Source organism: Leptosomus discolor, chromosome 1 (genome assembly GCF_034619465.1).
Source record: "Leptosomus discolor isolate bLepDis1 chromosome 1, bLepDis1.hap2, whole genome shotgun sequence".
NCBI lineage: Eukaryota > Metazoa > Chordata > Aves > Leptosomiformes > Leptosomidae > Leptosomus > Leptosomus discolor.
In genome coordinates, this window is record NC_141391.1 from 75,552,713 (window position 1) to 75,570,200 (window position 17,488).

A 17,488-nucleotide genomic window follows, 5' to 3' on the forward strand; every position below is an offset into this window, starting at 1 on the left:
TGGCCTGCTGCCTCCTTCCTTCTGATCCTTCCCCATGCTGGACCTGCCTGAAACAAACTGGGGAGCTTGTCTGGGCTAGGCCTAATCCCAACAACAACAATATCATTCCGTTTTTAATCTGGATCAGCCCTGGATGGCCATGTAGCCTCAGGTCTGTTTGTCATCACATAGTTTGGAGGTGGGGAGTGAGGAGGCGTGCGAGAGATTTTGTCCTTCACGGTGCCCTCTCGAGCCAGCTCAAACACATCCTGAAATTACTGGTTTAGTAGCCTAGGCCTCCTTCACTCATTAGTTGGATTAAATTAGAAAATAGTTTCAGTCCATTTCCAACCTCCTAAATGTGATCTTAGGTGTAATGCCTTTTCTGGATCAGTAATAGAAAGAAAGCTGGCGGGAATGTGCTACATAAGAGAAAAAAAAAATCACTTGTAAAATTTAGATTACAGCTCCCCCTGTTGGGTTTTTACAACAGTTGTCACATCAAAATAGTGTTTAGTCTTGGCGTTTCCATAATGCAGGATTTAATTCAGGAAAGTCCCCATCTTTAGAGACGTGACATAAATGTGCAATGTTTTATGATATCACTTCATATTAAATACTGAGATCCTGCAATCAGAAGCCTGAGAAGGCAAGTCTGGGAATTTTATAGTAGATTTGAATCTGAAAGATTTGTTAGAGCTTATGATTCTGTTCTGTTGAGGCTTTCAGTATTACTGTTCCAGAGACAGCGTTAGGGATGGTGGAATTTCCTCTGAAAGCCACCCTTTTTGATAAAGCTTTTATTTGGAGCAGTTGAATGGAATTAAGACCTTGGTGGCAGCCAATGGTTTCAGATACACTCAGCTTTAATAAGCGTGTGTGTACAGCAGGATATATCTAGATACACGTGTAGTTAGCCATTAAGAACTGCTACGAATTCGAATCAGAAAGCAGACTGACTTTTTTCTTTTCTTTTTCTTTTTTGTTTTTAATTCTCAAACCTAGTAAAAATTAAGAAATTTCTTATTTTCTGAGAGGTTAAGTGAAATACTCAGGAAATTGGCACAAAACCCAGCACCTCATAATTTCAGTATGTGCCGTAATTTTTGTCACAGTATCTTATGAATATTTGAAGTAACAAACAATCCACAGAACTGTAACCACAAAAGTCATTTAATGTTGCAGGAAATGGTCTTCAGTCAAACAGCTTACATCCCTTCATGTCTAAATAGGATTATATTAGAGTGTACAGTTATTAGTGGTAGGAAACTGTAAATTTAAAAAGGATTAGATGCAGAAGCTAATTTAAAGAGATGTCTACAGTTTTTGCTTCAGAAATTTAGAAGTCGCTAAAAGGAAAGATGAAGATTCTTAACACCAGTGGTGGTGTGCAGTCACAGTGGGTATGTTTTACACTATAAACAAATAACGCCAGTGCACATTTCAAAAAGAAACCAGCATAAAAAGACTTTGCTGCAGTGGCTGCTTATCTTTTTGATGACTTGACTCGTTTCAAGATAAAGAAATTAGAGAAGGATTAAATAAAGGCCAAACCATGCCTTTAGTGTTTGAAAGCTTTGGTCCATATGAGTGTTAATGCTTGTGTGTGAAATCATATGAGTGCATTGATCTCCATAACTGTTTTTCTCCAAGGCATGCTATGGAATCTTAAAAGTACCCGAAGGGAGCTGGCTGTGTCGCACCTGCGTCCTGGGAATACATCCTCAGTGCCTCCTGTGTCCCAAAAGAGGAGGTGCCATGAAAGCTACCAGGACAGGGACCAAGTGGGCACATGTGAGCTGTGCTCTCTGGATTCCAGAGGTAAAACTTAATTTCTGCCTTTTTCTTCTGTATTGTAGACTCCTCTCTGTCCTCCTCCTTCTTGCTCCCTCCTCTGCCTTTTTATGTTCTCATGATTTAAGGTATCTGTCTGGCTTAATACCGGACTTTATTCTGATGAGTCTGCACAGTCTGTGAGGACTGGGAGAGAGTCCAGCTTATGTTCCATTAATTAATCATTTTGTCCCCTCCGTTTGCTCAGCAGTCACTTCTTGGTGTCATGGTATCTGAGTGACCTGCTGGAAAGGGTTACTGATGTAAGCTAGTGTTCACTGTACAACTGCAGCTTCATTGTCTCTTATTTTCTGACGAATTTGTGTGCTCAGGTAGGTGTATAATTTGCATGCATACATCCACTTTTTTTTAATTAAAAAAAAGACAGCCCCCATTGCATTATTTGCATAGGATGGACTCTAAGATTTGTAGTTAAGGGGTTTTTAAACTACAGTTTTTCTGAATGGGGGGGAGATGAGGCTTTTTATCTTTTATGTCATATTTTATAAGTAAAGGCTTTTTTGATGTATGGAGAGTTTAATAATGAAGCTTTATACGTCTTCCTCTATTTTGAATCAAGTTTAGCATCGCATGGGTGCCAGGTGCCCACCAAAGCCTCTCTATCCCTCCCCCTCCTCAATTGGACAGGGGAGAGAAAAACATAACAACAGGCTTGTGGGTCGAGATAAGGACAAGGAGATCGCTCAGCATTTACCGTCACGGGCAAAACAGACTCGACTTGGGAAAGAGTGTAATTTATTACCAATCAACTCAGAGAGGAGTAATGAGAAATAAAAACAAATCTTAGAAGACCTTCCCCCCACCCCTCCCTTCTTTACTGGGCTTAACTTTATTCCAAATTTTTCTTCCCCCAAGTGGCACAGGAGATTGGGGGTTGCAGTCAGTTCATCACACTTGTTGTTTCTGCCGCTCCTTCCTCCTCAAGGGAGGACTCCTCACACGCTTCCCTTGCTCCAATGTGGTGTCCCTTCTGCAGGAGACAGTCTTCCATGACTTCTCCAGCGTGAGTCCTTCCTAGGGGCTACAGTTCTTCACAAACTGCTCCAGTGTGGGTCTCCTTCATGGGGTGCAGTCGTTCAGGAACCAACTGCTCCAGCCTGGGTCCCCCCATGGGGTCACTAGCAGCAAACCCGCTCAGGCGTGGTCTTCTCTCTCTCTCTCCACGGGTCCACAGGTCCTGCCAGGAGCGTGCTCCGGTGCAGCCTTCCCACGGGTTCATAGCTTCCTTAGGGCATCCACCTGCTCCAGCGTGGGGGCCCTCCACAGGGTCTAGGCAGATATCTGCTCCACTGCCCATGGGCTGCAGGGGGACAGCCTGCCTCACCATGGTCTTTACCACAGGCTGCAGGGGAATCGCTGCTCCGGCAGCTGGAGCACCTCCTCCCCCTCCTTCTGCACTGACCTTGGTGTCTGCAAAGTTGTTTCTCTCACATACTCTCACGCCTCTCTCCAGCTGCAGTTACTGCTGCACAACAACTTTTCCCTTTCTTAAACACGTTATCCCAGAGGCGCTGCCACCGTCGCTGATGGGCTCGGCCTTGGCCAGCGGTGGGTCCATCTTAGAGCCGGCTGGTGTTGACTGTATCCGACATAGGGGAAGCTTCTAGCAGCTTCTCACAGAAGCCACCCCTGTAACCCCCTTCTACCAAAACCTTGCCATGCAAACCTGTTACACCACTATAGTGGGTGGTTTAATGCGAGGCCAGGTCTGTCGGCACCATGGCATCAGGGGGATGGATGCCTTATTTTCTGAACCTTCTCCTCCCAAGCGCATCCAGGTCTCACATTTGCAAAAGTTTGAGGAAGATGTTAAGGTTCTCTTTGTTTTTCTTTAACGTAGAAACCAGATGCAATGTGCAATTCCTAGCTCTGTCTCAGGCATATATCTGCTTTTCAAGGAGGTTGTCTCTGCAGTTTCCTTCAGGCCCTGCTTGTGGTTTCTGGCGTCTCTTCCACCTTTAAGGAGAGGGGAGTTGAGAAAGAACCTGAAAGATTTATTTTAAAATTTAAAAAAAAAAAAAAAAGCCAAAGAAAACCTCCTCACTTCTCCTTCTGGACTTATGAAGCGTGTTGGCTGGAAGCTCTCCTGGCTTTGAGCAGAGTGGTTTTCCTAAGAGGTCCTTTCTGCATATGGTTGCCTTGATGCTCTTGCTAGCAGAGGAGGACCAGCAGGTTTGAGAAGCAGGTGATGGCAGGGCAGGGAGCACATGCCGCTGTCCCACCTGCCCACCTCCCTCCAGCTGAGGGAGAGAAGCTGCTGGGGGAGCACCCAGGTGGGAGAGCTCAAATCCAGCTGCTCCCACAGCACATTAAGTGGCTCCAGGCCTCGGGCACCTCCACACCAATGTGAAGTGTGTCAGGCATTGCGAGGACGTGACACCTGCCGGTAGGGGCGGGAAATGCCTCTCGGATCCATTGTCTCAGTCTCCTTTGTTGTCACTTGTAAAACGATTCAGTCACCAGAGAAACCTTTGGGAATCTCTGCTAAAAAGGCAGGTCAGTTCCTGTCTGGAGAGTCACTGTGGCCTTATGTGCTGCAGGGGACAAGAAACACCCAGAGTTTAAAGATCTGGGGATGAATAATTTGGGTGAAAATGTGTACTCTCGTATACCTATTTTTCTTCTTTCTCATATACCTATTTTTTCCTCTTGTGGCCCTAACAAAATGGAGCAAGGCAGAATGCAGAGAGGAATGGGCCATAAACACAATCTGTGCCTTGTGGTAAAAGGTTCAAGGATGGACTTCTGTGAGTCACCAAGTATAGACTAGCATTGTTACAGGCAATTGCACCAGGTATTCTCCTTCATTAACTCGTTCAGCACTGTCTTAAAATGTTTTGGTTTGTTTTTTCCCCCTCCCTTCCTTGTGGGCTAATGATGTCAAAAGGTTTTCTTGACCCTCACTGGGCTGAGGGACATTTGAAATCTCTTTATTTTCCAAAGCGTACTCATTGTTGGTTTATATCTATTTTTCTGCCTTTGTTGTCTTTTAGTGTAAATGTGTAGTCTATTTCATGTTTTCTTAAAAGGCATTCTGTAAAGGAAGTAAAAAAATTTAAAGAAAAAAAAAAAAGGAAACACTGAGACTGGACCAGAAAACTTATACTGGGTGTTTTGAAATTCCAGGGTCCTTCTCTGCCTTACATAACCCATTACAGTTACGTCCTCCCTCAATCAATGTGGGAGCTGAAGCAGAAAGTTATTTTTCCTTGCTCCAACGGGAAGGGTATCAAATTGACTATCCTTAGCTGCTGTTGTGAGTGGCCGTGCTCCGGACGCTGGACTGCCCTTCCTAGCCACTGGTGCAGATCATTGTGCAGCTGCTGGTGGCAGGTTAGCAGAGCAGCATTGGACAGCAGGGTGACAATCGAGACGGCAGCTCATGTGCGTAACAGTCACAGAGAAAAGGCCTCAGCAGACCATTATCTTCACTCTTTCCTGCTCTTAAAACTTCTTCAGAGTACAGCAGTCAAAATGTAACCTAATACAAGGTGAAGAAATAACAGAGAAAACAGCTACACGTTATGGCAGATGAGCAGTGAAGTTCAAACAGACTTTTCCTTGACTCCTCTCTTTGAATATCAGAAACATGCAGGCGGCATGAGGCTGGTATAAATAAATCACACCTGTAAGTGCCTCTTTGTGCTTTTACAAAGTGGGGTAATATAAACAGGCAGCATTACAAGCTGACTGGACGGTATTTCCAACATAAATGTTTCCTGACCTTATGAGTCCCCTCTGGGGTAGCAGCAGGGAGAGCATTAAAAGGGGCAGAGAGGGACAAGGAGAAGGTCTATGTCAATTCCCAGCTCCTGCTGGGAAGCTCAGTGGAAAGCTGGTATTACTCAGTCTTCAGAAAAATTCGCTGAAGGTTCTGGTTTCTTTTTGAAAGTTGATACAGTCTCTTTAATTAAAAAAACTCACAAGTTGATACAATCCCTTAATTCCCAAAGGAAGTTTTGTCTCTTAGCGTCGTGGTAACTGGAACAAGAATTGCGGTCAATCTTTGTACGATATTGTTTCAGAAATACCTGCACATCTTGTAACCAGCTCTGTTTTGAGCAAGGTCAAGTTAGGCTCGTGAAAAGCTCTTTCATTTTTGCAACCAAAAAAAGCTACGTTTGATGATGTTTAAAAGTGCTGGACGTGATTTTGTGGAACCATTCAAGCATTTCAGGGACAGCTTTGTCACTTTCTCGCCAATTCATAGGAAGGCCACAACAGATTAAATTGTCATCTCTACCTGATGAAGGCATCACGTATTGCCTGCCTGTTCTCCTTCTTGTCTGGTAAAAACCTGGACCCTCTCTGAAGCATCTCACTGTCTTCCTAATGAAGATTTCGGGAAATGCCATGCATCACATTGAGCTCAGTATATTCCAGAAGATGTGGCTGGCAGTTGGGGGATCAGAGGGCGAAGTACTATAACAAATATGAATCTTACTTCAGTCAATTTATGTCATTAATTCATGAACTGCTGATGAACATTTTTAGATGTGGAGATGATGAACCAAGTAATCTCTTGCAAAGCTGTCTTTGCCACCTACTTAAATGACCCTTAGAGTAAGGTAATGATAAGGGGAGAGTAACAAAAGTACTCAGTTTGAGCATAGCAACTATGACTCTTGGACTTGATGAACTTAGTGCTGCTACCTTTGGATAAGTCTACCTCACAGACTGCTGAAGCAAAGCCTTTCTTCCTCGGGGATTAAGCATGTTTTAAAATGAATATGTGCATCAAGTGATTGTTTGCCAAAGGGAAGCTAGGAAATTCAGCTTAGTCTGCTGGCTCTTGTCAACAGTTTAATTATCACATGTTAAATTAATTCACATGACCTGGATTTTCCTAGGAGAGTCTTCTTACGAAGTTAATCTATGAAAATTACCATAGCATGATACTCTTAAACTTTAATAGGAAAAAAAAAATTGCTGTTCAAAGCTCAGCCTTAACTGCTTTCTTAAGGAATCAGCTTTATTCTGGCCTCATGGTGCCACAGAGCATGACCTAGGAACCTCCTTTCTTTGACAGCTGAGATCTGACCTCTTTGAGAAGAGGCCCCTATCCCACCACTGGACATACAGGTTTGCTCTGTTCAGGTGAATTGTTCATAGAAAGCGTGTAGATCTTCCTAGCTAGAATCAGCATTGTGTTTCTCCTTCAGGCAGGTAGCCCTCCAAAGCACACAACTTCTAAATTCAAACAGTGCTGTGTAAGTATTCAAGTCCAAGCTTTTGGAGACTGACATTCTTGGGACAGAACAGTTATCTCATTGAAATCTTCTGTTGGGTGCTATTCTCATACTGGCCTAGTTCAGCATGTTGGTCATTCAGAGCTGGCCAACTTTTTTTTGCTTCTGCCCTTGGATAAATCCTGTCTGTCAGGAGTGGCTCAGGGATGCCTATGGAGATAATTTATGCCTGTTTTGGTGTCCAAATTATGGAGGACAGTCCTTGTTTCCCAGAATGGGCAACAGGCATCTGAGAAATTTCTGTCACAATGGATATGTGGATGTTAGTGTAACAAAGAATAAGAAAAGGTATCCTATGCTTATCTGAATTTTTTCTTTCTTTTAGTTTTAATATCCATAATCTGGTCTACCAGAGACAAATGGATCATCCAGACTAAGTATGTGAAAACTGGCACATGAGAATATACTGTGCTTTGCAGCAAGAGAAGTTGGTTGTATTCCTTCTCAAATTGTACTTGATACAACCTGCAGTTAGGAAAGTGTATTAGAATCACCTCTTGCATTGGGAGCGCTTAGTGGAGAGGCAGGGCTGGGAAGCGAGGCTTTCCCTGGCTGCTGACTGGTAGAGATCTGGTTCTGCCCCAAATTGTGAGCTGGCAGAAGTGCCTATTGTAGCAGATCTGTGGATCTTAAAGAAGGAACTTTCCAGGTAAGTATAAGTAAGTGTACCTATTTTGTTCTGAGTAGCTGAGTATTTTGGTACTTTTTAGGTTAGACCTGCTAAAGCAGCAGGGGAGGGGACGATGACACACAAACACACAAAAAAAACCCGAAAACCAAACAACCAAAAAAAAATCGGAATGGAATGGAAAAAAGCTTAAGTGTCACTTACTGCAGTCTCTCAACTGGTTCACAACAAGGCATGCTGTGGATGCCTTAAATGTTTTGAAGAATTGCAACTTTTAGCCACCAGGTTAAACTCTTATTGCTCCACGCTATTGTTTCCATGTGGGATCTTTTAGGGTCCTTTGTACAAGCACATGGAGATCTCACAGAGACATAACTGTGTGGTCCTATTTCTTCTTCTGGTATTAATTGGATAGCTTGTTTTTATTGCCTTCATAACTGCTTTCCATGCTTTGTGTTGTGTACAGGTTAGTATTGCTTGCCCAGAAAGGATGGAGCCAATCACAAAGGTGTCGCACATTCCGCCAAGTCGATGGGCTCTAGTGTGTAGTTTATGCAAACTGAAAACTGGTGCTTGCATTCAGGTACGTACTTGTCCTGTGGTGACTCTGGGCGGTGAGTCTATGTGAGAAGGGCAGTTTTAAGTTTTGCATTTTGTTCTTCCCACGTTCAGAGGTGCTTTGCAGTGTAGGTGACCGTTGGATAGATGCCGACTTCATAGCTGTTTGCTATCAAATTAGTTCACTGGCACAGAGATTTAGGAGGTAGTCTGAGTTGCCTTCTTTTGAATAAGGCTGAGATGTACAAGGACTGCTACTGTGTGGGTCAGAGATGGGTGGAGAGGTCCTCCTGTTGAACACTGTTCACAAACAACAAAATACTAAATCAGGTGATACCAGAGATCAACAGATATTTTTAGAGTGCTTAGGAAACGTGTTTTTCTAGGGATGGACTTTCATATAATTAAGATAATTCTGTCTTCTTTTTCTGCTTTGTTGCTACTGTTACTGATCGAGGGGGTTTTGTTTTGTTTTGTCTGTAGTGCTCTGTGAAAAGCTGCATCACTGCCTTTCATGTCACCTGTGCCTTTGAGCATAGCTTAGAGATGAAGACTATCCTGGATGACGGGGATGAGGTCAAGTTCAAGTCGTATTGTCTAAAGCACAGCAAGAACAAACAGAATTCACTGCCTGATGTTGATGAGCACCCCAAGAGCATGTCAGACCAGAAGCAAACAGAGAGTGAAAAAACTAGTTTGCGAGCCCAAAAACTGCGAGAGCTGGAAGAAGAGTTTTACTCACTCGTTAAAGTGGAGGATGTTGCAGCAGAACTGGGCCTTCCTAAACTTGCTGTAGACTTCATCTACAATTACTGGAAATTAAAGCGAAAAAGTAACTTTAACAAACCATTGTTTCCTCCCAAGGAGGATGAAGAAAATGGCTTGGTGCAGCCAAAAGAAGATAGCATTCATACTCGCATGAGGATGTTCATGCATTTGAGGCAGGACCTAGAGAGGGTAAGAATTTAACTGGTAAAAGTTTGAAAAACTATTTGCAGGTGAGCAAGGTCTTTGTTCATGGACGAAAGTGGGAATGGGGTAAGCACAGGGAGATGATTTTAAAAAAATAATGTAAAAAAAAACCAACAAAGCCTTCAACTCCAATCTTGTGATATGCTGCACTGCCTGCTGCAGAGGCTTTCAGGAAGCGTCCCTTTTCAGTCCAGTGAGAGATCCAGTGTGAAAGGACTGCTTCCTGACTTGCTTAAAGTTATTCCTTTATGTGTTTTAAGACACGTGTTTCTATGCACAATGGACATATTTGCTAATTGACTCTTTGATTTCAACCTCAACTGAGTAAATCTTGAAAAAAATTGAGTAGATTTACTTGACCCAGCTGTAGTAGTTGCTAGTGATACAGGTTCGATTAAAAATTATTACTTTTATTAAACAAAAGTAAGCGCGAACAGCAAAGGAATGGGGCAGGCCTAACAAATCCTTATCTTCCACCTTCTGTTTTGGGATGGAGGGACTCTTGACTTGTAATCAAAAAGATGTTTTGTAATTGTTATAATAGAATGGTAAATACTATCCAATTCTGGGTTTAGAAAAATCAATTTGCATAGGTAAAGCTGTGCTGTGAAACGTGACATCTGATTCAGGAGTCTTACTCACCTCTCTTCCTTGCCAGTGTGCTGGTGTCAGCTAGTCCCAGGAAGCGAGCGGGCTGAATCACTCGTCGCTTTCTTGACCTAGATGCTTTCACTGCACATAGCTGCCTTGAGGCGCTACAGTTGGTTAGCGGTCTGAAAATAACCCCCTGAGTCTACCACTGCTTGTGGCTTAACTGAGAAGGAGGAAAATGAAATTATCTTTTTATCAATGGCTAGCTGGGCTCTTATTAGATTGCCAGCTAGCTGGTAGTTTGACAAGATGGAAGCCATCGGCAAAATTCAGAGCAGGAATTTATTAGGAAGGCCCGTAGAGTGCCTTTTTCTGGCAGCTGATGGGGGAGGAGGCCAGGGTTGTTACTGCTCAGAGGCTGCCCATTGGGTTGGCCTTTTGGCTAGGGATCACCTGCAGTTTTCAAGTGCTTAGAGATGGGTAGTGAATGTAAAAAAGGGTAACAAAATAAAGTATATGTTCTAAATGTGATTCAGAGACATCGGAGAGGAGAGGGGAAGCCAGAGGAGCGGAGAGAAAATAGTGTTATAAGAACAGGGAAAACAGTATTGGGGAGAGAAGAACATGAAAATACAGGGAGTGTTGGAACCAAGATTTGCACTTGTCAGTTCTGTAACTGTGTTCTTGAATCTAGTCATAATCAATCTCAGGTCTCCTTTTCCAGGACTACTTTGGATATGGATCCTTATTTCTAAAAAAACCTTGAAAACCACATAACATGCTTCAAATGGAGGGTTGGGATTTTGGGGGTGTTTGTTTCTTTCAAAAGCTTTCAAGCTTTTGAGATATTTGTTTGACAAGTGGTTGGTTTGCATTAAATTTTGTTGAAATCAATGTACTTATTCTGAATGGAGGTAATTCATAGTTTGAAACATCTGTCTCAAAGTTTCTGAACTTCTTGTGCCACAAGACTTTCTACTCAGTTATATACTGGGATGAATGTAAATCTGGGAATCCTGGAATTTCCTTTCTGGGGAGAGAGGTTCCAGTTCGGAACAGACGGAGTTGAGTGCTGGTGGAAGCATGTTTGGCAAATATCTTTCAACCAGCCCCTATGCTGTTTCTGTGTTCTGCAAGCTCTTTTTAAGTGTTCATCAAGAACTTTCAGTGCCCCTTCCTGTTCTCGTTACATTAGGTGGAAATGTTGCTATTAACTCTAACAAATAGTGAAAGTAGAATTGCGTGGAACTGAATCATGGAATCACAAGATGCTTTGGGTTGGAGGGGACCTTTAAAGACCACCTAGTTCCAACCCCCCTGCTGTGGGCAGGGACACCTTCCACTAGACCAGGTTGCTCAAAGCCCCATCCAGCCTGGCCTTGAACACTGCCAGGGAGGGGGCAGCCACAGCTGCTCTGGGCAACCTGTAAAAAGTACCCTCACCACCCTCACTGTAAAAAGTGTCTTCCATATAGTCAGTCTAAACCTACTCTCCTTGAGTTTAAAACCGTTGCACCTTGTCCTGTCAATACAGGCCCTGGTCTCTCTCTCTGTCTTTCTCATAATCCCCTTTCATATAATGAAAGGCCTCTATAAGGTCTCCCCGGAGCCTTCTCCTCTCCAGGCTGAACAACCCTAACTCTCTCAGCCTGTCCTCACAGGGGAGGTGCTCCAGCCCCCTGATCATCTTCGTGGCCCTCCTCTGGACCTGCTCCAACAGCTCCATGTCCTTGTACTGAGGACCCCAGAGCTGGACGCAGCACTGCAGGTGGGGTCTCACCAGAGTGGAGTAGAGGGGGAGAATCACCTCCCTCGACCTGCTGGCCACGCTGCTTTTGATGCAGCCCAGGATATGGTTGGCCTTCTGGGCTGCGAGCGCACATTGCCGGGTCATGTTCAGCTTGTTGTCCGCCAACACCCCCAAGTCCTTCTTGGCGGGGCTGCTCTCAATCCATTCACCCCCTAGTCTGTATAATGCTGGGGATTGCCCCGGCGCAGGTTCAGGACCTTGCACTTGGGCTTGTTGAACCTTGTGAGTCAATGCAATGGAGTCGGAAAAGAAACTGCTAAATGGGTCAGCTAAAATGTATACATTGCACAAGAAGCCAGAATGATCTTTTAGAGGTGATCTGCACGTTAGTTTTGGTCCAAACAGGCCAGCTGTCTTGGGTAGCTTTGTGAAAAGTATTACTTTATAATGTTGCAATAATTTTAGGGGAAACAAACATAGTTTAGCTGTTAAAAATCATTCTGTGAAACACTTTGCAGGGAAATTCTGGGAGAATCCAGTATTGCCTGCAGTAACATCCCCAGCATCGTATGTAGTGAAAGCAGGCCTATAGATAAGCAAGTCTTAGAAATTACTTTTCTTTTGACCAGAATCTTGTGTTTGCTTACTGTTCTTACAGATGAAAATATATTCTGCGGTCTTGCAGAATATATTCAGGGCATTCGTTAAATTTGCAATGTAAAAAAATTTCCGGGATATTTTTTTTTAATTCGTAGTTATGTACGTTCAGTAATACTCACAAGAACTTTGCTAAGGGATTTTGCACATAATGTTGGTTTAATTCTGTTGATGCCCTTTTTTGAACTATGTCAGGATTTATTTTCTTATTGCCTATTGAGTCTCCTGTTACTTCTCCATAGGTAAGAAATCTCTGCTACATGGTAAGCAGGAGAGAGAAACTGAAGTTGTCTCACAGTAAAGTACATGAACAGGTCTTCAATTTGCAAGTCCAGCTCATTAATCAGGAAATTGCTGCAGGTAATCATATAAATGTAAAATATTTACAAATTCTGTCTATTTAAACTAAAAATGTATTCTCTTTTTGTTCCTGCTTAGTGTTTTTAACACTGTAAATCTGCCTTTAAAAACATTCTTCAAGTACCCAGTCAATGAAAATAGCACCACGCACAAAACTCTTCAATCTCTTGTAGTATTTACTTGGATATTTCTTTATTTTATGGCTGTTTATGGCTGTTTATGGCTGTTTATGGCCTATTACTTATCAATCACTATGGCATCCAGATAGCGGAAACGAACCGGTGGTGATCTCTAGGTTTTTTGGGCTGCTGTTTTATGGTAGTTTCCCCCCAGCAAGGTCTGCACTCCTGCTTGCTTCTGCAGCTGAGAAGGTTTTTTGCTCGCTGTCAGTGGTTGATTCCTTCAGGCAAAAGAGAAGAGTGACTGATAGAAATCACTGTTGTTCTCATGTTGCCTTACATGCTTGATGAACAGTGCAAAGAGGAGTTTCTTAGCTTGCCTTCCTTCAAAAACTCTGGGTTTTAATAGTGAGCAGTAACTGGTTAGGAATGCTGATGTACCAAAACCCACTCTGCCCTTTGCTTTTTATAGCAACCATTTTGAAATAAGGAACTCAACATTTGGAAAGGGGAAGAGTATACATTACAGTGCAATTACTTTTTTCTTTTTTGATAGGGAAGGCAGCTATTTCTTCAATGTGAAATGAAGATCTCTCTGTTCTTTAAGATACATATTAACTTTTTAATGACCAATTTAGAGTGAAGTCTTTGTGCTTTTTTTCTCTGGCTCTGAAATGTGGATGGGTTTCATTAGTACTGACAAAGTGGGGATTTCTTAGGTGGTTTAGATCAGACCAGTATTTTGTGGAAACAGCAGTGCTCTAAAGCACTTTGGTTTTGTGTAAATGCATTTTATTAGACATATCTACTAAGTTTATTTTAATGTCTTTACAAATACCAGTGCTTTTTTAATGCATATTAGAATAGCTTGGTAGCTACTTTGCAGTGGTGCTGTATGTGTATAATACCATAAAAGCTAATATATTGGGGTGAAAAGACTTTTAAAGCGTAGAGAATTTTATAATGCAAAGCAGAGAGTTGAACTAAGTCCAGATTGAAACTCAGTTTGAAGCATTGGGTTTTTTCTGCGTCCAAAACCGAATATGAACCTTTTTTTATAGCTGTGTTGGAACTGCTTCAGTCATATCTCAAAACTGGTTCAATTCACTGGCTTAAAGCCCTGTGAAAAGGGCACATTGTTGTTTTTAACGGAAATGCTAAAATGCTTACCTAAATTCTGAAACTGTGGATAATTTGGAACAGTTTTCATTATCCCAACTTCTCTTTAATGTCCTAAAATAATTTCACGCTAGTTGTTTGCAAATGCATCTTACTGTTGAGTGACCTTCTAATGGACTATAAAACTTGTTACAGATAACAAAACGATTATCCTCTTTTTAAAAAGCCTTTTTTTTCTTCTGCTCCCTCATCTCTTTCTCCTGTAGGCCATACCCTGACAAGTGCACTAGAGAACACACTGTTCTACCCACCTCCCAGGATCACCCTGAAGTTAAAAATGCCCAAATCGGCACTAGGAGATTTCAAAAATAACTCGCTGAAGCCTGGCAACAGACCACTTTCTCCTGACAACAACAGCACTGTTTACAGCAAACGGAGCGTGCCAATGTCAAAGGAATCGTTTGAAATTAAAGCAAAGTCTTACTCCAGGTATCAGCACGACGGCAGAAGTAACGGGTTGCTGGCAGGGATCGGCAAGCCTCGGAGCGAGGTGAAAGATTCTGGCCCCACGCAGATGCCGGAGTTTTACCGGGGCCAGCCGTCCGGGAAGCCCTTAGCTCTCCAGGCTGCTTTGCACGGACAGTCTTCCATTGGGAACGGGCGGGTGCAGCAGGAGAACTCGAGGCTGGCGGCCAAGTCCAACGGCCTGATGGGCAGGGCTGGAGACGTGAGCCAGAGAGACAGCTCCAGCCAGACGCCCTACGAACAAGAGTCCGTGCTCACAGCCCACTTGGCCAGCCAGAGCGGTTTCAGAAAATCCACCATCGAACACTTCAGCCGGTCCTTTAAAGAGGCTACCAACAGTCTGGTGAGGACCACAGAGGATCTCCGGTGCTGTGAGAAGCCAACGAGAAGACTCGCAACAAAAGAGCGCTTGTGGAGCAAGCAGACGCTCGAAGGTGCTCCGTACCAGGACAACGACGGGTACTGTCCTGACTTAGAGCTGAGTGACTCTGAAGCAGAAAGCGATGAAAACAAAGAGCAAGTGAGGTTAAGACGAAGTAGCTCAGAGAGAGAAAGCCCAAGTAAGGACTTTGGAAGAGATTGTCACAATAGAAACAAAAAGAATATGATTTCTCACAGTTCGGTACAAAGGTGATTAGAAGCCCCCACGGGGTAACAGCCTTTACGTGTTCCAGTGTACCAGTGCAAAGCTCAGCATCAAAAGGTTCCAGAAACTAGTCCAGGACCTACGTTAGGAAGAGTTGTGGTAGGGGATGGGGGGAGGGGAGAGAAATGAGAGTAGTTTTGTTCAACTGTGAATTGGTTTGCAGTCTTCGCAAGGTTAACTCAGTTACTGCCAAGTCACGTGGAAATCGATGCGTTTGTATGAGGGGGTAACATCTGGGCGAGCAGGAAGCGGTTAACCTTTGCCTAAATTCAGGAAACTGCTTCCCCCTTGCCAGCTTATGTGCGAGGCAACCTGTTGATGTTATGTTAATGCTTGCGGTGGTGGACAGGTACTAAAGTCCTTGCGTTGCTCTAACGTGTTGCAAGAGACTGCAAAGGGAGACGCTGAAACTGCATTCTTACGGCACCTGCAGTATGGCTTTGATCCAGCAACGCACTTGCGGATGCATTGGGAAGTTAAGCATGTGAAAAGTCCCGGTGGTTTCCCCCGGGAACGTTTGTGCTCAGATCTCCCAGCCCATGCTGGTACGCTCTGCTGGATCAGGCCCGAAGTGACTACTAAGTGACGATCCTCTTCCGCAGGAGGCTTTGAACTGCAGTGGCGTTTGCAGGCTCCTTGCAGAGGGTGGAAGCAGGCATTGCTGGCGCTGCCAAACTTGCTGACCTCTAGATGTGCCCCCCCCCCATTCCCTGCTCTTGCTGAAGGTTGTGTTCCTTTCACAATAACTTGCTTATTTTGTAAATATACAACTTCTAGTACTTCAGTTTTTTTAATCTCTGTACATAGTTGCTTGTTGTGGGATGCACTTGTAAATATTTTACCCAGCTAACAAGTACAGATGGCTAATTTTGTGGATAGTGTTTACAAAAGTAGATGTACTACTTCAAAGAAAAATGCTATTTGACACCTAAATTTAGGCAATCACCGGTGATGCCAGGTTCCTCTTGAAACAGATTTCATGTCCAGAGGTGTTTGTACCTGGTATTTTTAAAATAAGCTGAATTAGAAATAATTTTGTCTGAACTTTATATGCAGGCACAAATTTTCAGCCCTAGTTGCCTGAATACAGGTGTGGGAGCCTTACTTCTGGCATCTAGGTCTGTAAAATTTTAGCCAGCCATCATTTGGAGTATTTTTTTTTAATTGCTGAAAATCTGTTATTTTATCAAGCTGCTTTTCAACCTCTGGATCAGTTGCTGTTTCCCAAACTAACACTTTTTCATATGTTCTTTAAAATTAGTGATTGTTAAGTGGTGATTAAATTTCAGCCAGTACTGGGGAAGTGAGAAGGGAAGGGAATCCTTTTCTGTTCGTCTCCATGACAGGGGACTTTTGTTTGAATGCAAACAGACTTCTTGCTTTCCAGATAGTGTTGTGTTGATCAACAAAGTAACTGCACTGTTTTTCTCTGAAATGCTGTCCATTTCCTAAATACGCTACACCCTCTGTCCCCACATCACTGGCTGGAATGAGCCGTAGGTTGTACAGGGCACGTCATACGGCTCCTTTCCGTTGAGGGTTCGTTTTGTCTAGAAACAAAAGATGTTCCCCGCCCAGCGTGAAGATGACTATGCAGAATCCCAACAACCACCTGTTTTTTCTTCATAACCATAATTTATTGCTTTTAGCTTGGGAAATGGCAACGACACTTTTAGATTTGTTTTAAACTTTGAAGTCTCCCTAGTTGCAATAGGACTAGCAGGTCAGGGGCTGGAGGACTTTTCAGTAGTGAAATAAAAAAAAAAGTATACTTGGCAATTCTGCTCTGTTTGCTTCATGCATATTTTTTTTTTTTTTTTTTTCCCCTCCCACTTCTTGATTTTATGTATATTTGTGTAATTGATCTTTCCAGAGCTGTATCTTCAAAATTATTTCTTTTGGTGTAAATATGCAGTAGCATTTTAGGTTTCCACATATTTTATTTTAACGGGAAATGCTTTGTGTTCTAAGCCATGGGTCATTCGGAATAAGTAAACAAATGTCTGTCCATTTGTATTGCAGTTCTGATTCTCTTAGTTCTCCTTCGATATTTATTAGTAATCCTCTCTCGCTGGTCATGAAATTTTATGAAGCTTGTATTGGGAACACTTACCTGGGAGGTCAGCAAAGCATTCATGTTATTTTGTGGCCGGAAGCCTACGACAGAAGGGAGGGAAAATGGTGCTTCAGCAAAACTCAGCGTTTCTGCTCTTCTGGGGTTATTAATTCAGTTGTTTCCAGTCTGGGCAATGGTTTTGCTAATTTTTACATGATTTTAATAGATATATGAAGGAGCCCTTGGTTATGTAGTTCTCAAGTATTGTCCCCAAAGTGCATTTGCTAGTTTTTATTGTGCGTTCGGTGGCTAACTGTTTGAAGTATTACCTCTTAACCTTATTTGTCAATTTTTTTTGTGTTTTTTGCATTTTGTTTTATATATATAAATATATATATATATTCAATTTTCCAAAATGGACTCGG

The 17,488-nt window shown here is 42.9% G+C and overlaps 1 protein-coding gene across 1 annotated transcript in view; it reads left to right on the top strand.

Annotated features, from left to right (window-relative positions):
- The window catches only part of JADE3 (jade family PHD finger 3), a 33,269-nt gene extending 18,274 nt beyond the window's left edge, over nucleotides 1-14,995 (top strand). Inside the window, exons 6-10 of the mRNA XM_086482220.1 lie at nucleotides 1,633-1,800; nucleotides 8,177-8,293; nucleotides 8,752-9,225; nucleotides 12,481-12,598; nucleotides 14,103-14,995. Of these exons, the coding sequence (XP_086338346.1) occupies nucleotides 1,633-1,800; nucleotides 8,177-8,293; nucleotides 8,752-9,225; nucleotides 12,481-12,598; nucleotides 14,103-14,995 (1,770 nt within the window). The remainder of the gene's footprint in view (nucleotides 1-1,632; nucleotides 1,801-8,176; nucleotides 8,294-8,751; nucleotides 9,226-12,480; nucleotides 12,599-14,102) is intronic.
- The last annotated feature ends 2,493 nt before the right edge of the window (nucleotides 14,996-17,488 follow it).